This window comes from Panthera uncia, chromosome D4, assembly GCF_023721935.1.
Source record: "Panthera uncia isolate 11264 chromosome D4, Puncia_PCG_1.0, whole genome shotgun sequence".
NCBI classification, from domain to species: Eukaryota; Metazoa; Chordata; class Mammalia; order Carnivora; family Felidae; genus Panthera; species Panthera uncia.
In genome coordinates, this window is record NC_064807.1 from 55,771,262 (window position 1) to 55,793,404 (window position 22,143).

General features: G+C 38.5%; 1 protein-coding gene across 2 annotated transcripts in view; it reads left to right on the forward strand.

Moving 5' to 3' along the window:
• LOC125919259 (phospholipid-transporting ATPase FetA-like) overlaps positions 1–22,143 on the forward strand; it is a 103,014-nt gene that overhangs the window by 48,567 nt on the left and 32,304 nt on the right. For both annotated transcript variants that reach the window (XM_049625868.1, XM_049625861.1), the window contains exons 7-13: positions 1,441–1,502; positions 6,957–7,029; positions 7,395–7,465; positions 8,522–8,604; positions 9,375–9,533; positions 11,959–12,047; positions 18,905–19,101. In XM_049625868.1, the coding sequence (XP_049481825.1) occupies positions 1,441–1,502; positions 6,957–7,029; positions 7,395–7,465; positions 8,522–8,604; positions 9,375–9,533; positions 11,959–12,047; positions 18,905–19,101 (734 nt within the window). The remainder of the gene's footprint in view (positions 1–1,440; positions 1,503–6,956; positions 7,030–7,394; positions 7,466–8,521; positions 8,605–9,374; positions 9,534–11,958; positions 12,048–18,904; positions 19,102–22,143) is intronic.

The following is a 22,143-nucleotide window of genomic DNA, read 5'->3' on the forward strand; positions in this document are numbered from 1 at the left end:
TCCCTTATTGCCCTGTTCTTATTTTTCTTCTCCCCTTTCCACATTCCCCTCCTCCTCTCTAGCTCTCCCTATTTCCCTTTCCAGTTTTCACTTCTGTCAGGGATGCTCAGCTAGGAACTCTCTGGTTTTAGAGCACTTCACAACATAAACAGAGGCCAACTCCTTTCCTGGCCTTGGAGGGAAAAACTGGCTTCCAACAAGTGCTGCTTGGCATCCTCTTTGCTCCTTACAACATCAAATGGTCAGCATACCGCCCCAGTACCAGGTCTGCTAGTGGGATTTAGAAAGTCAGACCTGTTGACCTGCCTCCATCTTCCCTCAGAGAGTCCTTCTGATTTTGCCAGAATGGATTTTTAAATTTTTTTTAACATTTATTCATTTTTTGAGAGACAGAGAGAGAGCACAAGCAGGGGAGGGGCAGAGAGAGGGGGAGACACAGAATCCCAAGCAGGCTCCAGGCTCTGAGCTGTCAGCACAGGGCCCGATGTGGGGCTTGAACTCAGGAAACGTGAGATCATGACCTGAGCCAAAGTCGGACGCTGAACTGACTGAGCCACCCAGGTGCCCCACCAGAATAGATTTTTAGACCAAACTTTGCAAGCAGGATGTTTCTTTAGACTTTTAACTCTGCAACTCTTTTAAACCCAGAATTAGCCATGTAGTGGTTGAAATTTTAGTCACAATTCAGATGTGCAAAAAATATAACTTTATTTCTCTATAACTGAACTCAGTATAACTCACAACTACCACCCCGCCATCCCGAACCTTTTTAATTGAGAGCTGAAAGCTAGATTTGCCAATTCAGGATAACCCAGTTACTTCTGGGTTAGAACTCAGTTTCTTTAAGATAAGCATTCTGACAAATTCAAGATTCTCTCTGCCCTTTTTATAGTCCTGCCGTTTTCCCAGGGAGTAACCTCAATTGGAAGTAGAATATTCATGTGAGCATCAGTACATGCTCTGTATTGGTCCCTCTTCTATTTGGTCTTTGAATAGAAGATCTTTGTTGCTCTTTCCTTATTGTATCTACTGTAGAAGCTTCTATATGTTGACTATGGTGGGGGAAAGTTTGAGAATTCTTAACTTTCCCTGCTCCTACCAAGGTGTGTGAGACTCTAGTCCTGTCCATCATTTTTCATTCTCTCCTCTGTGACTTTTGACTAAATTGTTTGTTCTCATTCCCCCAGGCTTTGGCTTTTGATATTTAAAACCAAGATTTTGTCTCTTTCTTCTCCCTTGGTTCTTTTTCTGACTTTTTCCCATCTTCTCTGAGACAATCAGCCTCTTACCCTGGTTTTAATGGTAGAAAGGCTTTGGGAGGTAAAGAAAAATTATAAATAAGAAGTACATTGGGTAATATTTCAAAATATTAAACTATTAACTTTCTACATGCAATTTACTCTTTTCCCATTTCCTGAACATTTTCTTGTGTAATTTTAGAAAAGGCACCAAAATGACAATCACGTCAACAACCGTTCTGTAATGGTGCTGATGAATGGCAGGTAAGTTGTAGAGAAATCAGTTTAGGTAGGACAAGCTCTGGCTTAAGGTTGTCCTTGCTAAAGCTAGATGTGCTGAGTGCTTTGGAAAGGTAATTCAGGACAGTGAAAAGAACCTAGGGCTGAACATAAGAATTTGTTTCTAGAGCTAGTATACCCTGAATTTGCCATGTGACCTCAGACCTCTCTCGGCCTCGTATTTCCTATGTATAAAGTGAAGATAATATTCTCTACCTTAGAGGATTGTGGCAAAAATGAAAATGAAATAATATATATTAAGGCCATTAACAATTTATGACATATAAATGATTATTATTAGTGCAGTGGTCAGCATGGAGATAGAAATCTGTCTTTAGAACATCAGTAGATTCTGACATGGCTTATTGGCCATTCTACTAAATAGTCTTTGATCAGGTCATCTTGTGTTAACAATCTAAAGAAAGTATTGGTTTTGACCCCATCACTATGGTGTTTGGTCATAGCTATCTAAAGTGTTGTCAATAGGTAAATGTTTATATTTGATGATATCCTACAAAATTTGAGCAATTTACCTTTGGCAGGAAAGCAGTGAGGCAGACATAATTCCTATATGAAGCAAAATATGAAGACTGTCATAAGAGACACAAGAAGTTATAGGAATTAATAAAAAATGAATGATCATAGCTAGTTAAAGAAATCAAGGAAGACTTTCTGGAGGAGGTAACGTCTATGCTAGGTAATAAAGGTTGTATAAAAGAAAAAATGACGAGTGTGCGCAGTAGCATGACTGCAAATTAGTACAAACTTGAAGGAATTCAAAATTGAAGTCCAGTCTTTTTCACAGTGGCCCTACAGAATACCCAGGAGCTATGGTTTTAATCATATAATTCTATTATGTGAAGTTCTTGGGCATTTAATTCTGTTATTTATTGAGGCTGCTAATTCTTACTCATGGTGGATTATTCCCTCAAGTGTTTTGGTCTGTTGAAGCCTCTCATAAGATGCCACCAAAAAATACAATTATGATTAAAAAGAAAATTTAAGGGGCACCTGGGTGGCTCAGTCTGTTAAGCATCTGACTCTTGATACTGGCTCAGGTCGTGATCTCTCGGTCCTGAGATTGAGTCCTGCTTCAGGCTGAGCATGTTGCATGCTCTCTTTTTCTCTCTCAAAATAAATAAGTAAACATTAAAATAACAATAAAAAGAAAAAAGAAAATTTTAAAGAAAGGAAGAAAGTAAATAGAAATAAAAAGAAAAGACAAAACTGAGTGTATTAGAAATTTGCTAGGCTAGGGAGTTACTGACCAAATGGATTTCATCAAATGAACTCCCCAAGTAGTTTGAGCATTTGGGTTTCGAAAGACTATTGGAAAAGAATTTTCCATAGAGTGGTTTTAGGATGGGAGGTCACAAGCAGGGCCTTGTTAGACTTTTTCACTCAGTGAAGCTGGTTATTGAAACAGTCTGTGTTTCAGAAAGTGGCTTGTCTTTTCTAGAACACATGGTTTTCAGTAGAGCTGCTATTGAAAAAGTTGGTTTTGCAAGTTGTGATTTCTGTCATTTTCATTTCTCAATAACTTTGGCTACAAGCACATTGTTGGTAGAATTTTCTTTATGAGAATTCTAAATGTCCTGGGTTGAGGTTGTACCATTTCTGAGGGGTTTTGTGTTTGCTTCTGCCAAGTAACTCAAGGATATCACCTGCTGAAACCTAATTTTGAGGAATTGTAAATTTGGATCCCACACCTCACAATGTTACAGATTCTTAGGGGAGAATCCTCTATTCTCTGACCCCCAACCCTCTAGAGTAAGATAGACAAACTTTCTTGCCAGTGGGTTGATTTTTTTTTAGACCCCCTTTTACCTAATGTTGTTGTCCTTTCAGAGCTTTATGAGGGGTCCTTAGTTCCAACTCACTGCCTCTCAAGATCCTAAGGCTTCATGCCCTATCCCTCTAGTGAGCTAAATTAAAACTAATTGCTAATCATTAAGATTGACAATCCCTTCGCTCACTCAGAGCAAGAACTTCAGAACATGCTGACCTTTTAATTTTTTTCCTGGCTCTACTTTGTGGTAAACATAGCCTTGCTTTGGGAAAGAATGTTCACTTTATTATATCTACCATTTATGAGTGTTTGTAGTAGGAAAAGTACCAGTATGTTACAGAGCTTCAGGAGGTACCATTCACATAAAACAGAATATAATGTGAATGATCTCTTCTGGAATCAAGAAGAGATTGCCTTCTCTAGCTCTCTGATCTATTTTTTGGTTTGTTTGTTTGTTTGTTTGTTTGTTTGTTTGTTTGTTTGTTTTGAGAGAGAGAGAGAGCATGAGCAGGGGAGGGGGTGGGGAGAGAAAGAGAGAATATCCCAAGCAGGCTCCGTGCTGTCGCCAAAGAGCCTGATGCAAGGGGCTCAATCTTAGGAACTGTGAGATCATGACCTAACCCAAAATCAAGAGTCAGATGCTTAACCAACTGAGCCACCTAGGTGCCCCTCTGATCATATTTTCTAAACCAGAAGTTAGAATGCAATGCCTGGATATTAAAAATGTGCTTATGGCACAACAGTACTGAATATTTTAAATCAGAAAGGAATATCTTCCCCTCTTCTAAATCTGGGACACATGATTGTTATAATGTTCAGGAACAAATTGGTAATAGTTTGACAGCTCCTTGTATCATAAAATAGAAGCTTTTAATTCTTCAGGAGAAGCCAGAATGTTGTAGTCCTTCTTGCCATGTTTTACTGGTGAAAATGACGGCTGACAGAGTGCAAAGTAAAACAAAGTAAAGCAAAATACAACAGATATTCAGATGTCTTTCTCCAACTCTTGTAGCTATTCCCCTTCAGTACTATATAGCAGGTTTGAAAATTAGTAACAAAATAAGTAAACATATTATATTTTATCTGCATAAAGATGACACTTGAAACCAAGGGAAGTAGGTGCCTAGGTGGCTCATTCAGTTAAGCATCTGACTTTGGCTCAGGTCATGATCTTGCAGCTCATGAGCTCAAGCCCCATGTTGGACTTGTGCTGACAGCTCAGAGCCTGGAGCTTGCTTTGAATTCTGGGTCTTCCTCTCTCTCTGCCCCTCCCCCACTCATGCTGTCTGTCTGTCTCAAAAATAAATAGAAACTTTTTTTTTAACGTTTTATTTATTTTTGAGACAGAGAGAGACAGAGCATGAACGGGGGAGGGGCAGAGAGAGGGAGACACAGAATCGGAAGCAGGCTCCAGGCTCTGAGCTGTCAGCCCAGAGCCCGACGCGGGGCTCGAACTCACGGACCGCGAGATCGTGACCTGAGCTGAAATCGGCCGCTTAACCGACTGAGCCACCCAGGCGCCCCAAGAAACATTTTTTAAAACAACTTTAGGGGCATCTGGGTGGTTCAGTTGGACACTTAACCAACTTCAGCTCAAGTCATGATCTCATGGTTTGAGAGTTTGGACTCCACGTCAGGCTCTGTCCTGACAGCTCAGAGCCCAGAGCCTCCTTCAGATTCTGTGTCTCCTTCTCTCTCTCTGCCCCTCCCCAACTCGTGCTCTGTCTCTGTCTCTTAGAAATGAATAAAAAATGTAAAAAATGTATTTTTTTAATTAAAAAAAAAAAAACCAGAGAAGGAGATACAAGGATATATAAATAATGGTTTTACAACAAGGACTTACATTTATAACATACAGAGAAAATTTAATTTGGAATAAGATTTAAAGAAATACAACCCAGAGGGAGTGCCTGGGTGGCTCAGTCTGTTAAGCATCTGACCCTGATTTCAGCTCATCATCTCAAAGTTCGTGAGATGGAGCCCTGAGACAGGCTCTGTGCTGATAGCACAGAACCTGCTCAGGATTCTCTCTCTCTGCCCCAACCCTGCTAGTGCTCACACTTGCGTGTTCTCTCTCTCTTTCAAAATAAATATTTTTTAAAAAAGAAATATAACTCAGGAAGTGGAAGAAGATTATCTAACTGAATTTATATTAAAAGACTTTTTTTTTTTAAATAAAAGAAATTTGGCCCTTTTCAAAGAAGTTATCTTCCCAGTAAAGGTGTCCTGGGAAAACCCGTGCTCTGGCAAAGTGGTGATGTGTGTCATGCCTGCAGATAACAAGGCTTCATTCAAAGGTGAAACATACAATGGCATTCAGGTGTGCCTTCTCTTTGCCAGCTCTTTGGGTGCTTGGAATAACAGAATTGTTACAAAGAGGTAGCTCATATTTCCAAAATTCTTATGGTACTGTGTATATCTTGCTTCGTTCTTTATCAGAAAGGAAGGATTTATGGGCTGTATGCAATTGGGGAAATTGAGGTACAAAAAACAGAAGGGGAAAGAGCCAGTAGTATTATAGAATCTGCTCCTACTGCCAGCTGCCTTTTGTGGAAGTGAGGATTTGAGGGGTCAAAAGTAATCCAATTTTAACATAAGAAAATAATATTGGTACAACCATATATGATAGGATATACATTTTATCTATCAAAAAGAATGAGCCATATCTTCTATAAGTACTCTGCAAGATATGTTATTACATGAAACATGCAAAGTGCAGCAAATCCTGTATTTAGTGTATAACTTAAAAAAAATTTTTTTTAATGTTTATTTATTTTTGAGAGAGAGAGAGACAGAGCACGAGTTGGGGAGGGGCAGAGAGAACCGGAGACACAGAATCCAAAGCAGGCTCCAGACTCTGAGCTGTCAGCCTGATCTGAGGCTCGAACTCCCAAACTGTGAGATCATGACCTGGGCAGAAGTGGTACCCTTAAACCAACTGAGCCACCCAGGCACCCCTCTAGTATATAACTTTTATTTATTTATTTTTTTAAATTTTTTAATGTTTATTTATTATTACTGAGAGAGAGACACAGAGTGTGAGCAGGGGAGGGGTAGAGAGAGGGGGAGAACAGAATCTGAAGTAGGCTCCAGGCTCCAGGCTCTGAGCTGTCAGCACAGAGCCCAACGCAGGGCTCGAACTCACAAACTGAGAGATCATGACCTGAGCCGAAGTCAGTCGCCTAACCAGTTGAGCCACCTAGATGCCCCTCTAGTGTATAACTTTTAAATGTATATGTTGTATCATTTGGATAGATATTTTCTAGAAACAAATACAAAAATTTGCATTTGCTACCTTGAGAAGCAAAACTAAAATCTGGGGAGAGAGAATTTTTCTTTTTACATGCTTATTTATTATTTGAACTATTTTTTTTTTTACCATATGCATGTATTACTTTTAGTTAAAGAATAATTAGGGGTGTATATGACTACATATGCATTTTAAAGAGTTTTAGAAAATCCTTATAACCTGAAGTCAAGAGAAATGGGCCCCCTTCTTGATTATAGCAAGGATGCATCACAAACCACTTTGGTTCTTCTATAAGCCTTGACTTCATCTCCGCTTTTTTCTTTTTATTTCTTTTCTTGACTGTCAAAGCAGGGCTATGGGAAATTCTCAGAACAGGCATTCAAGGCACATTTTCTTACAGGATAAAGGAGGACAAATGGATGAATATTCAAGTGGGAGATATAATAAAACTAAGAAATAATCAGCCTGTCACGGTGAGTACCTCTGTGCATGGTGGTTTCTTCTTTTTGACTTGAGTGGGTACAGAGGAACCCTCTCAGCACTTCTGCTGCTACTGCTTTTGATGACCTCTGCTTCACTGTGCATCTGGAGATGAACAGCTCCTGTACGAAGTTTGTTTTTGTCTGCCTCCCACCATAGCTACAGATAAAGAATGACTAGCTTTAGGAGAGGGTGAGTGTGGTAGCAGCAGTGGATCCTAGACAAAGAGTGTAAACCAAATATCTGTAAAATTCTTAGGATGAATATCTGTTTCTGGGGTAATTGCTTTTTTTGCCACTGTAATATTAAAAGTCTGCCTTCCTGCTTTCCTTATCTTCTCTGACTTTTCTGACCATAGGCTGATATACTATTACTCTCTAGCAGTGAGCCTTACAGTCTGACGTATATAGAAACAGCAGAACTTGATGGGTAAGTGTTCTTTCCTGATGGTCATTTTAAGACCATTGAGCCAGCTTAGAGAATTTCTCACTGAGGGAGAGAATGATGCAGGGAATGAATTTTATTCTCAGATGGAAGTGCCAAAGATACTAGATATATCCAGATAAGAGAAAATAGGAGGCCAGATCCTTGGGATTTCAAGTCTAAAACTGAGCTCTTAGCAGCAACAATCTTGCATCCCCTGGGTGCAGAATAAACTCTGTATTCTCCATCTCTAAACTGGAGACACTCTCACTATATTCAGTAATGCTGAGTAGCAGGAAAGAGGTAAACAGGACTGTAAAATTTCTGAATAGAGTTCCAAGGTTTCCAGTGGAGGTTTGGGGGGTGGGGAGGATGAGCATGGAGGTAATTATTTACTGATAAAATACCACGTTCTGTAAAGGATTTAAATTACAAATTCATTACCGTGCAAAAGCTAAGGTCTTAGGAGGATAGAGGCCATCTTCAGGAGCTTGTCCTGTGGAGTTTTGTATCAGTGGCATTCTTACAACTATTCCTCTTGGTGCCCAAGCTTTCTGAAATGTGGCTTCCATTTTTGTTTCTGTCTCTATGCATTCCTGTATCAGCAAATGGTTAATTGGGATTCCTTCATGGGTCCTATAAATATTTATGAGGTGAGGAGTATGTTTACTTGGAAGTATGTGCAAGCTTCTTAAAAGACCTGCTTCTTATTCTTGAAGGGAGCAGGTGCCACCTTCAGGTTGTTTTGTGATGTCTCTTCAGCTTCATGTAGAGCACCTGACCAGCAAGATTTCCTGGATTGGTTAAAATATTACTGGTGTATTGCAGGGAATGAGAGCAGAGAGATAGGGGAGTGAGTGGGCTAACGCTCAGCTTCCTTGTGAAGCCATCTACCTCAGTACTGTCCTAGAGAGAGAACAGTGGGGGTCACTCTTAGAGCTCAGACCTATAGCCCAAGCTCTATTGGCAATATCTATTTCCTGCAATCCAAAGAAGAAGAAGACTTAGGCTGCTGGTGTATGTATGGCTTGTGCTCTGGTGACTATGTGTCCTTTGCTATAGTGAAACCAACCTGAAAGTGAAGCAGGCCATCCCAGTCACCAGTGATTTGGAAGATAACCTGGAGCTGCTTTCTGCCTTTGATGGTGAGTTAGGAAGTACACTCACCCACCCACATTTTTATCCATAGAGGACTGGTTAAATAAAGTATGGCACATCCATACATTGAATTCTACATAACTTAGTAAGAACAATATGCAAGTTGGTATTTAGTCACATGGAAAAAATATCCACAACATGTTAACAAGTGAAAGAAAACGATTATAGTAGGCTGCATAGTATATATAACATAAGCTTATTTTTGGAAACATATATGTTTATGAGTACATGTATAGAAAAAGTTGGAAGGATGTACTTCAAAAGATTAACAGCACTTATCTCTAGGCAATTTTACCTTCTCCTGTCTGCTTTTAGTATTGTATACGTGTTTAGTATTGTATATGTATACGTCCTTTGTAAAAAGGACATATTCTATTTTAGTAATCAAGAAAAAGCCAAATTATTTCACTTTGAGAAAAATGCTAGATTTGCTTTAAGTAGTTTTTTAATTTCTTCAGATTCAGAGCTCATATTACCTGGTAGTACTGATGGTGATAAGTTATCATGTGGGTTTTTCTCTCTCTGAATGACCCATGTCACATACAGAATTACTCTTCTTTGATGCCCAGAAACCTTTGTCCGCCTTTCTAAAGGGAGCTGCTAATCAATGGGCAGCAGTTAAGAGAGGATAGGAAAAAGATGTATGTATTTTGAAAGAGGGATGTTCTTTCCTCTTGTTTGTTAAGCCTCTTTCTGTCCTGTTAGGAAAGGCCTGAGATTACAGAGCCAGGACTCTTTCTCCTTCATTTTTCTTCAGGAAAAGTGACGTGTGAGTCTCCCAATAACAAGTTGGACAAATTCACAGGAATACTGACTTATAAAGGAAAAGACTTCACCCTGGACCATGACAAGCTGCTACTCCGAGGCTGCATCATCAGGAATACAGATTGGTGCTATGGCTTGGTGATTTATACTGGTATGTCTCCTTAGAGTCACAGCAGACTTCCATTCATGACCAATTTGTGCTTATTCAGTTTCTAAGTTGTAGATATGGGACTCAGAGATATATCAGAACACTATGGCTTTGAGACAGAAAGGGAGGGAGGTAGATGGATGGATGGAAGATTTAAGAAAAAAAACTTTTTTCTTAGGAAAAAAAATTTTTTTTTTTCCCCAAGCAATGAGCTGCCAATGTTATTAGCTCTGCCTTTGTTAAAGGAAGTCTTTATGTTGCAAGACCACAGGACATTTATAAGTCTTTCTGATCATATCTGGACACAAGAGAAGGTATACACATAGAAAGAGTATACATGGAATTAACATGTAAAAGGGGAACATGTGAAAGGAGAGAGTATATATATGGATTACTCCCAGGAGAGAATACACACAGTGTTCATTATGGAGAAGAATATGAAATAAAATGTGAGGGATTCATGGCAGAGAAAAAGCAGTGTGGATCATTAGAATTGACCCCTCTTGTTTTTATAAAATGTTTTAATGTTTTTATTTATTTTTGAGAGAGAGAGACAGACAGAGTGAGTGGGGGAGGGACAGAGAGAGAGAGAGAGAGACACAGAATCTGAAGCAGGCTCCAGGCTCTGAGCTGTCAAAACAGAGCCCAATGCGGGGCTCAGACTAACGAGCTATAAGATCACGACATGGGCCGAAGTCAGACGTTCAACCGACTGAGCCACCAAAGCACCCCAAGAATTGGCCACTCTTGAGATGTCATTTAGAACTATAATCCCTTATGCTTAGTGAGGGATTTTCTTGGGTTATTCTTGGTGGTTCAGGAAAATGGAGGAAGAAGCTTCTCTGCTACCTACCCTGTATACTTGGTAACAATGGAAATTGATGACAACAACCATAGTAAGCAGATAGGGAACACTGAAGATAGCATCAAGGAAGATTTACCACAGTGAATACTATTCAACTCAGAGCTCTCCTTCTAGAGAATTCACTCCTAGACATGAAGATCCTATATGCCTCACTTCTGTGGAAAATAATTGGAACCAAGCCATAGAAAGAAGCCTAAGAGTCCAGGGAGGCCTTAGTAGAACTTTTTTTCATTGGTTCTTGAGCTATAATGGTGGCTTCTAGGCTGACTAGACTCAAACCCCAAAGATTTGAAGTACACTTATTTTCTTCACTGTACTTCAGCAGCTACCCCTATACATTGCCATTTATAAAAAGCTCATTTTTCAGCAAAAGGTTTTTTTCCCTAAAGTAATAGCAGTGAGGTTGCCAACCAGCACAAATTTAGTTAAGGTTTCCCTCTGACTCTTGGTTTACATGGTAGCAAAAAATCTTTTGGGGCTTTGGGAAACTCAGAGCAGAAGAGAACTGATAACCACTTAAGAGCATCTTGAGGTATTCAGTGCAAAATTTAGTTGCTCTTCCCGCTACATGATACCCAGGTTCAACCGTGATCTCCACATCCTCCTTGAAACTTGTGGTAAGGTCATTCTTTCTAAGGACCCTTGGAAGATTCTGCCCCTTGTAGCTGCCTGGCTCTGAGCCAAACTTCTCATCCCTTCAAGCCCTTCAAGAAATGCTTGAGAGGAAAGAATGGCATAGCTTATGCCCTGCATTCTCAGTGTTTGCCTACATTATCAGGGAAGTTCTAGTTCCCCCATGTGTAAACATTAATGAAATTCCTTCATTAGAATACATGTAAAAATAACAATCAGATGGTAAAGGCCAGAGAAATTGCTACTTACACTTTCTTCTAAACTGCTTATGTTTTGGTCAGTAATATTCACTAAAGCTCTTTACTTCTATTTACCATCTGCCCTGTCATGAAGAAATACAATCTCTGTCTCTCAGCCCCAGAAAAGCCCCAGCTTCCATCTCAGAAGTCACTGCCATTGCATTTTCCATTCTTCCTTTCCCAAGTAGAAACTTGAAATAGAGCCTGGCCCAACAGTAGTTTTCCTCAAAAGAAGGTAGAGATCTCTTTATCAGAAAATCTCTTTTCCAAGCTAAATAAACCAGATGATGATGAGAATGAAGCTTGTGGCTCCTAGTGTTGAATTACTATATTGTACACCTGAAACTAATATAACACTGTATGTTAACTGGAATTAAAATAAAAACTTAAAAAGGAATAAGCTTATGGCTCCTATTCTGACTTAACTCATCTATAAAAAACTAGACTCTGAGGTACCAAAAAAAGAGGAATCAAGATTGGTGCACTTTGCAGAAATAGTTGTGATTATCCTTAGAAACAAAATGTTTATTTTTTGAGTTATTGGCACCAAGTATGAGCCTTTCTCCAGGGCTTTATCCCCTGGATTTGGCAAGAGGTTTGATTAGGTGGTCATAAAGGTATATTTCAATCCAATTTCAATCCTCTGAGTGTATTCAGTGATTCTAAGAGCTGGTCTTCCTGTTTCACTTAGGACCAGACACCAAATTAATGCAGAACTGTGGAAAGTCTACCTTTAAACGGACGCACATGGACCATCTCTTGAATGTCCTTGTGGTCTGGGTAAGTTGAAGACATTTTTCAACTTCTTTACAAGTAGACATGTTTTTCTTCCTTCCATAGCAGCAGCTGGCATTTCCAACTTAGAATTTAGTTGTTTGAAAGACTCAAACAGTTTTAGTATGCCATTTACTAATGTCAGAAGCAAAAAAGAATAGAGCCAATTGACAAAGGAGTCTGTTCTCTATACCTGTTAGAGAGGATGATCACACTTCGTTTAAGATTTGATGCTTTGATTAATGGTACTGGAACAGATCAAGAACCCTGCTTTAGAAATTGACACAATTTTTATTTTCCCATAACCTATTTTACTCATGGATACTATAATAAAACTTTACTTGAACTAATAGAACACCTTACTTAAACTGATGATTTTCAAACTGTTTCCTTAGAGGAGTCTGCTGCAGGGGGAATTGAGATCAAGTGAGTTTTGTTCTGGCTCCCTCATTCTGATATTCTCACTTCAAAAAGAACAGCTTCACATTTGTCTGTTCTGTAAGATACCAGTTGAAAAATAAAGATCCTGTTGCTGAGAAATGAAATTGGAAAAGCACTCGACAGATAATAATAGCTTTGATAACAGAAGTTTAAACTGAAGACTAATTTCCCTGCTATCCTATACAGGTTGTCCTTATTCTTGTTAGATATAGACATTTATTTCTTTACTTATACATTTTCTTTGCATGACTGAGCAATTTCAGTGCTGCCTGTACTTAATTCTATGACTTTTTATTTTTACTCTATTGCTTAGACTCTCAAAATTCAAAAATGCCTTTTGTTTCTGTGTATTTCTCACCAATATCTGAATTATAAACTGCCTCTTCTCCATTATTTATTATGGGAAATACTGCAGTTCTTTTCCTAAATCCTTTGGATTTAGTAAATGGGGTTTTAGAAAATTAGGAAAGTTCATTCAGCTTTGAGACCAGAAGCTAGTATCCACTATCTTTCTTTCTACTACTATCTGCATAGCTTTTAGCAGTAGAAATAAAGTGACATTTCCTGGTTTCTTAATGAGGAAGACAGTCACATTTGAAAATTCAGGAAGGTGACATGGGCAAATATGCTGCTGACTGTGTTAGGAACATCTATCATTAGGCACTAAGTTAGGTCATTTAGCCTGGGCTTGTTTTCAAAGCAAGATGTCTCCCATATGCCTAGGAAGTTTCACCTACTTGTTTACCTCTCTGAAGGTCAGTCATAATACTTGACATCTGTTAGAGTGATGTTAACTTTTTAGAATATTTATTATTCACTTAACTGTAGCCTCACTACATCCATGACAATAAGCAAGTCCATTTGACAAATATGCAAATTGAGACAGTAAAGATAAATATCATAAATAAAATCCTACAGAAAAATAACAGCAAAGACAGGTTTATGACTCATTAAGTCATCAACTTGTAGTTATTGAAAATCTATCATGTGCCCAGTATGTGCCAGATGTTGTGAGAATCACAAGGATGTATAAGATCTGGGTGCAGCCCTCAAGTGTATAAAGGGGGCAGTGCATCAATATGTGTCAGATGTTTTACATATGTAATTTTATTTAATCATCTCATCTATCCATCTAGGCATAACTTTTCAAAATCAATGCTCTTTCTGCTATACTTGCTGCCTCCCTGGGAAGGCAAAATGAAAATACATGAGAAGTCCTGCTTAACAAGGCAGACTGACCACATACCAAAAAAATTATAAAATTAAAAATAAAATCTCCAAATTATGGGAAGAGCCCAAATGTCCATTGACTGATGAATAAAGAAAATGTGGTAGATAGAGATAGAGATAGAGATAGAGATAAAGATAGAGATAGATAGATAGATAGATGGAATGGAATATTACTTAGCGATCAAAAAGAATGAAGTCTTGCTATTTGCAACAATATGGATGAAACTAGAGCATATTATGCTAAGTGAAATAAGCCAGTCAGAGAAAGACAATTATCATATAGTTTCATTCATATGTGGAATTTAAGAAATGCAATAGATGAACATAGGGGAAAGGAAGGAAAAATAAGATAAAACAGGGAGGTAAACCATAAAAGACTCTTAAATACAGAGAACAAACTGAGGGCTGCTGAAGGAGAGGTGGGTAGGAGATGGGCTAAATGGGTGATGGGCATTGAGGAGGGCACTTGTTGGAATGAGCACTGGGTGCTCATATGGAAGTGATAAATCACTGGGTTCTACTTCTGAAACCAAGACTACACTTTATGTTAACTAACTTGAAATTAAATTTAAAAAAATAATAAATTACAAAAAAAGAAAATCCCACAAGCTTCTAGTGAGGAATAAAAGATCATATACCAGGATCAAAAACCAGAATAGCATTGGCCTCCTCAGCAGCAACAGCAGAAGGTAAATATTAATGCCTTCAAATGTGTGCCAGAAAATTGTTTGCAGCCTATAATTCTAAATCTAGTAAAACTGTTAATAAAATTCAAGTATAAAGAAATATCCATATGTATAAAGATTCAAAAAATGTATTCATCCTGTATAATCTCTTAGGAAACTCCTATTGTGTATACTCAAGCAAACCAAGAAAGTAAACTAAGAAAGAAGATAAGGAAGCCAGGAAACATGGAAGCGGGTGAAAAGAAGTCCTAGGATGATAGTTGAATAGCAGGCCTAGAGAACCCCCGTGCAGATTAGAGAAGGACCATAGAGGTATCTGCAGTGGGGGGTCTCCAGAGAGAAAATGTAGTTCTCTGCTTAGGTTCTCACAAGATAGAGGCAACAGAGGGTCAGTGTAAATGCTGGGGCAGCTGAGCTGGTAGAGTAGCTGCTATAAATGCCTATATTTGAATGGTCATTCATGGCAATCTTTCCTTCAGAAAGTGTGAAATGTTGTCTGAGGTACTGTATTCACTTTTGGGCATCAAGTTTAAGAGCATTGAGAAGCTTCTTGAAATGACTATAAAGAAGTACAAACAGGGAATAAATGTGTAACAGCCCTGGCAGAGGATGAACCATCAGTAGACCCAAGATGTTGATGAGTTTTTAGAAGGCAGAAAGCGGATAGATTATATACTTTTTAATGTTTATTTATTTATTTTGAGAGAGTGAGCAGGGGAGGGGCAGAGAGAGAGGGAAACACAGAATCCCAAGCAGACTATGTGCTGACAGCACAGAGCCCCATGTGGAGCTGAAACTCAAGGAATGTGAGATCATGGCCTGAGCCAAAACCAACAGTCAGATGTTTAACCAACTGAGCCACCCAGGTGCCCCTAGATTATATTGATAGACAAACCAGGGTAGTGAAAGCTTCAGTGCAAATGCATTCTTTCTGGTAGAGCTCAATCATAGCTCCAAGCTAACATTAGCAGGTATGAAAAGTAGGGGTGGTATATGGAATAATGGTCAAGATAATTAATTTAAAAACTGTCCATAAAACAACATGGGCAGTAATTGGCCCCTATACCATCCTGCCACCTGTATAGCATACATATAGTAATAACAAGTGTATTTGCCTTCCAGTCTCAGAAGGGAACTGCTTTCTAAAGAAATGTAAAAATTATCTCAGAAGGCTAGGGCTTCTTTTTTTTTTTTTAATTTTTTTAACGTTTTATTTATTTTTGAGACAGGGAGAGACAGAGCATGAACAGGGGAGGGTCAGAGAGAGGGAGACACAGAATCTGAAACAGGCTCCAGGCTCTGAGCTGTCAGCACAGAGCCCAACGCGGGGCTCGAACTCACAGACTACGAGATCATGACCTGAGCCGAAGTCGACCGCTTAACCAACTGGGCCACCCAGGCGCCCCAAGGCTAGGGCTTCTGATGTGGGTCTCATCACTTCAGAGTAAAACCCACTTTATTTCAATTTTAAGGGATTCAAATGTGTTTTCATGTTCCTTGTGTACCTGAGGGTGAGGCCCATCAAATAACACATACTACCTACCTACACAGAACTTGTGCTTCCATGTTCCCATTCAGGAGAGTGGCCTATTGGGGAAACAAAATTAACCAAAGGAAACAAAACCAACCTATAATGATTAAACTACTCTTCTCCTCATACTTTTAAGTGTACTAGAGGGAAAACAGGAACACACAAGAGGAGGAAGAGGGTGAACAAATAAAATAACTGACCCTGGAATAGACATTATAATTCAGGGAAGATAAAATAACTTTTGAAAAATTCTTATTACTATTCTTAGAAGAAGAAATTGCAGGGGTGCCTGGGTGGCCCTGGGTTAAGCAGCCGACTCCAGCTCAGGTCATGATCTCACGGTTTGTGAGTTTGAGCCCCGCGTCAGGCTCTGTGCTGACAGCTCAGAGCCTGGAGCTGGCTTTGGATTCTGTGTCTCCCTCTCTTTCTCTCTGCCCCTCCCCTGTGCGTGCTCTCTCTCTCTCTCTCTCTCTCTCTCTCTTTCAAAAATAAATAAACAATAAAAAAAATTATAAACAGTTTACAGATAAAATTATATAATGTGGGCAATTTGCTTAAAAGGGGAAGAGGAGTTTTAGGTGTAATAAGACTGGCCCTGAATTGATAGTTGTTGAAGCTGGGTGATGGGCACATGGGGGTTCATTATACTACTTATATAACTTAATAAGTGTTTGAAATTTTTCATAATAAAAAGCTTTTTAAAATCTTATTTTCTGAGAATGGTCTCAATTATACCTGCCCCTTCTGCCTTTTACATCCTTGTCTTCAAAGACTTGCCCATCAGTGACCTCACTTCAATAATGGAGTGATTGAAAGCTCCGGTTCTGGAACTGGTTCAAAACCTGTCTCTCTGGGCACCTGGCTGGCTCAGTTGGAGGAGCATGTAATTCTTGACCTTGGAGTCATGAGTTCAAGCCTCATGTTGGGTGTAGAGATTACTAAAAAAAGATAAATAAACTTGAACACAAAAAAACAAAAAACATGTCTCTCCTAGTTAGTAGCTAAGTGACTTTAGGCAAAATACTTTTCTACTCTTAATGTCAAATTCCTCATCTATTATTAAAACATTTATAAATATAAAATATTTAAATATTAAAATAAATAATATAGAGAGAGTACTGAGCACAAATCCTGGCACTTAATTAGTATTTAATGTATTTTAATAACTTTTAGCTCACTTCAAATCCCAAGGATGCCCAATGGATACAAAAATACATATTCAGAAGGGTACATGCACTCTGATGTCCATAGCATTATCAACAAAGCCCAACTGTGGAAAGACCCCAAATGTCCATCAGCTGATAAGTGGATAAAAAAAGAAGTGATATAAGTAATGACCATTTTTCTATGCCATTTCAAAATTTATACTGCAGTTTTTCTTACTGCATTGCTTAGCACCTCTAGTACAATGTTGATACTATCAATTTTTTTTTCTGACTTGAATGGGATTACATTTAATGTTTTACCATAAAATATGAAGTTTGCCATAGAGTCTGGTAGCTCACTTTTATCAAGATATATTCCAGGGTGCCTGGGTGGCTCAGTCGGTTAAGCGTCCGATTTCAGCTCAGGTCACGATCTCGCGGTCCGTGAGTTCGAGCCCCGCGTCGGGCTCTGGGCAGATGGCTCAGAGCCTGGAGCCTGCTTCTGATTCTGTGTCTCCCTATCTCTCTCTGCCCCTCCCCCGTTCATGCTCTGTCTCTCTCGGTCTCAAAAATAAATAAACTTTAAAAAAATAAAATAAAAATAAAATAAAAAAATAAAAAAAGATATATTCCTAACTTGCTTCACTGTATACTAACTAATTTGGATGTAAATTTTAAAAAATAAAAAATAAAGTTAAATTTAAAAAAAGATATATTCCTAACTTACTAAGGGTATTTATAGATGTGGAATTTTTATTTGGTCATCTTTTGAGATGATCACTTTTATGCAACTTTAATCTGTTAATAGTACTGAATCTTATTCTTAGATTCTGTAAAGCTAATGTATCTTTATATTCCTGTGATAAACCTAATTAGACAAAAGATATTCATCTCTTCATATACTGCAGAATCTAATTTGCTACTAATTATTTAACATTTTTGCATCTTTGTTCATTAGTAAGACTACCTATAATTTTACTTTTGGTGTGGTATAATTGTATTTTAGAGCTAAAACTATGTATACTAGATTCGTAGAATGCGATGGAAACATTTTTTTAAGCACGTGTTCCTGAACAGTTTGTATAACATAAAAATTATTGAAAGTATAAAGAAATTGTATAAAACTTGTTTAAAAAAAGATGTAGAATATATGTATATATAATATATATGTAATATATATATATATATATATATATATATATATATATATTTATATATAGTGGAATATTACTCCACAATCAAAAAGAATGAAATCTTGCCATTTGCAGCAATATGAATAGAGCCAAAGTGCATTATGCTAAATGAAATAAATCAGTCAGAGAAAGACAAAATACCATATGATTTCACTCACATGTGGAATTTAAGAAACAAAACAGATGTTGACATTTGTAGGGGGGGTGTGGAGATAGGGAAACAAACCATAAGAGACTCTAAATAATAGAGATCAGACTAAGGGTTGATGGAGGGAGGTGGGGGGGGGGATGGGCTAGATGGGTGATGGGTATTAAGGAGGGCACTTGTTATGATGAGCACAGGGTGTTGTATGTAAGTGATGAATCACTGTGTTCTATTCCTGAAACCAACATTGCACTGCATGTTAACTAACTAGAATCTAAATAAAAATTTGAAAGGAAAAAAAGATTCCAAGGATGGCTCGTGCTGGGCTTTCTTTTCTGTCCTGTACTACTGCCTAGAGCTTGTGAACTACAGGATGCCCCTGCCCTCCAGGAAAAGAGAGAAGCTTTGTTGAGAGCTAAATGTCCAAAAGTAGACATGAAGCAGCACATGCCTTAGATAACATGTTAATTTAATTCTGTTTCTGATTTCCAGATTTTCCTGTTTTTAGGCAGCATGTGCTTTATCCTAGCAATTGGGCATGGCATTTGGGAAAACAAAAAAGGCTACTACTTCCAGAATTATCTGCCATGGAAAGAATATGTCCCTTCATCAGCTGTCTCTGCCATCCTCGTATTCTGGTCCTACTTCATTATTCTTAACACTATGGTGCCCATTTCCCTTTATGTCAGGTGAGCTTCTTTGACCACTTTGTGTCATAGGGGGAGGAGCTGACTTTATACATCCTGCTTAACTCCCCAACTAGAGTGTAAATGTTTGGGAAGCATAGACTGTATGCTCTTTAACTCTTTACTTTCCACAGTGCCAATGTACAAAACAGTCTGAGAAATGTCTAGAGATTGTATTAGTGCTTTCCATATCCAGAATACTGTACTAGATACTATGAGTTACACAAAGAGAAAACCATCCCTGCCCTCAAATAGCTTATAATGTAACTAAATAAGACATAGAAACACATGCAATAATTGAAAAAATGCACACAAATTTGGTGATGCTGAAGCATAAGTCAGGCAGCCCCTAGTTAATCAATAACATAGGGTCAAACATACATTTGTAAATCAGTTAATCAGAACTCACATTTGTTTTCCCCCAGAAACAATGTGGCAAATGGTATTATAGATGTAATTATGACCTAAGTTCTGGGTTCTAAAAGTTGTAAAAGAAAAGAAGGATGTTTCCTTTGCCTTTTCATGGACAAAAATTTGAAATGGGTCAAATAAGCCTTTGAGCTCCTTTTTCTATTTTCATCATTCCCTTTCACATACACACATCCAAACATGTTTTTATATCCTTCTTTCCAGGTTTCCTAAACCCTGCACTGTGACATTCCAACCTGAAAAGCACCCTGCATGACTAAATTATCTTATTAATTTAATATTTATTGAGCACAGCACCTACTATGTGCCAAGCACTATACTAGGTGCTAGAAATAGAACCATAAATCATAAGACAGCTCTTTCTGTAGATAAGCTTACAACATAGCTGTGGAAACAGATACTTAAGTAATTATGGTACAATATGGAAAATGATGTAAGAGAAATATATAGGGAGTGCTATGGGAGACTGGAAAAGGAACAGGTTGGTTCTACCTGGAGAGGCTTGGGGGATTACAGAAAAAGTAACACTCAAACTGGTATTTGAGAGAAGAGTGGAATTCATCATGCAGAAAATAGCAAAACAATATTGCAAACAGAAAGATCAGCATGTGCAAAGGTTTGGTGTGGTCATAGAACAATGAGTAGCCTAGGCTAAAGTGTTGGATGATAATTCAGTATCCTATCCAGGAGAGCCTTAAATGTCAGGCTAAGGATTTTGGATGTTTTTTTAATGTTTGTTTATTTACTTTTGAGAGAGAGGGAAAGCGAGTGCACAAGCATGGGAGGGGACAGAGAGGCACACAGAATCTGAAGCAGGCTCCAGGCTCCAAGCTTCAAGCTGTCAAAGTAGAAAATGAACTACTGGGACCTCATCAAAATAAAAAGCTTCTGCACAGCGAAGGAAACAATCAGCAAAACTAAAAGGCAACCGACAGAATGGGAGACAATATTTGCAAATGACATATCAGATAAAGGGTTAGTATCCAAAATCTATAAAGAACTTCTCAAACTCAACATCCAAAAAACAAATCATCCAGTGAAGAAATGGGCAAAAGACATGAATAGACACTTCTCCAAAGAAGACATCCAGATGGCCAACCGACACATGAAAAAATGCTCCGCATCACTCATCATCAGGGAAATATAAATCAAAAACACAATGAGATACCACCTCACACCTGTCCGAAAGGCTAACATTAACAACTCAGGCAACAACAGATGTTGGCAAGGATGCGGAGAAAGAGGATCTCTTTTGCACTGCTGGTGGGAATGCAAGCTGGTGCAGCCACTCTGGAAAACAGTATGGAGGTTCCTCAAAAAACTAAAAATAGAACTACCCTACAGCCCAGCAATTGCACTACTAGGCCTTTATCCACAGGATACAGGTGTGCTGTTTCGAAGGGACACATGCACCCCCATGTTTATAGCAGCACTATCAACAATAGCCAGAGTATGGAAAGAGCCCAAATATCCATCGATGGATGAATGGATAAAAAAAATGTGGTATATATACACAATGGAGTATTGCTCGGCAATCAAAAAGAAGGAAATCTTGCCACTTGCAACTACATGGAACTGGAGGGTATTATGCTAAGTGAAATTAGTCAGAGAAAGACAAAAATCCTATGCCTTCACTCATATGAGGACTTTAAGAGACCAAACAGATGAACATAAGGGGAAGGAAACAAAAATAATATAAAAACAGGAAGGGGGACAAAACAGAAGAGACTCAAATATGGAGAACAAACTGAAGGTTACTAGAGGGGTTGTGGGAGGGAGGATGGGCTAAATGGGTAAGAGGCACTAGGGAATCTACTCCTGAAATCATTGTTGCACTATATGCTAACTAATTTGGATGTAAATTTTAAAAAATAAAAAGTAAAATTAAAAAAATAAAAATAAAATGATATACAACCCCCCCCCCAAAAGGCTGTCAAAGTAGAGCCTGATGTGGGGCTCGAACTTATGAACTGTGGGATCATGACCTGAGCCAAAGTTGGACACTTAACCGACTGAGCCATGCAGGTGACTCCCAAGGAGTTTGGATTTTATCCTAAAGGCAGCAAAGATTTTTCTAAGGAAAGAAATGATATGATTAAATGTTTGGGTTTAGAGAAATAGCTATGTTGGTTGGTATGGCAAAGGAAGGGAGGGATCAAGATTCAGTGCTTGAGGACCTGTAGAGTCAGTAATGTGGGCTAGAGCACTCCTGCCTCACCTGAAATTAAACAAACAAACAAACATGTTGCTCAATGCAGTTGTCTTTTAGAAGTGACCAAAACTAACACACATTAAGCACAAATGGTGATAGGAAGGAGGCCCATTAAAAATCTTAACTATTTTAAAATGAAGATGCTTGTTAACCATAAAGAATCTATAATATGAATTATTTGGAACAGAAGAGGAATGTGATAAAGGCAATAGGGAAAATTCAGGTAAAGTGAAGAGGACACTATTAGGGGGAGAAGCTACCCCACAGGCAGATTGCCCCTGCCAGGAATTTTATCAGGTCAGCTTCTATGACCTGTTTCTGATTTTCACAGATCCTTCCCTTCTTCTGAAACAAGTTTCTGAGTGTTTAAGTTTCTCTTCCTTGCCAGTGGATTTACATGACAG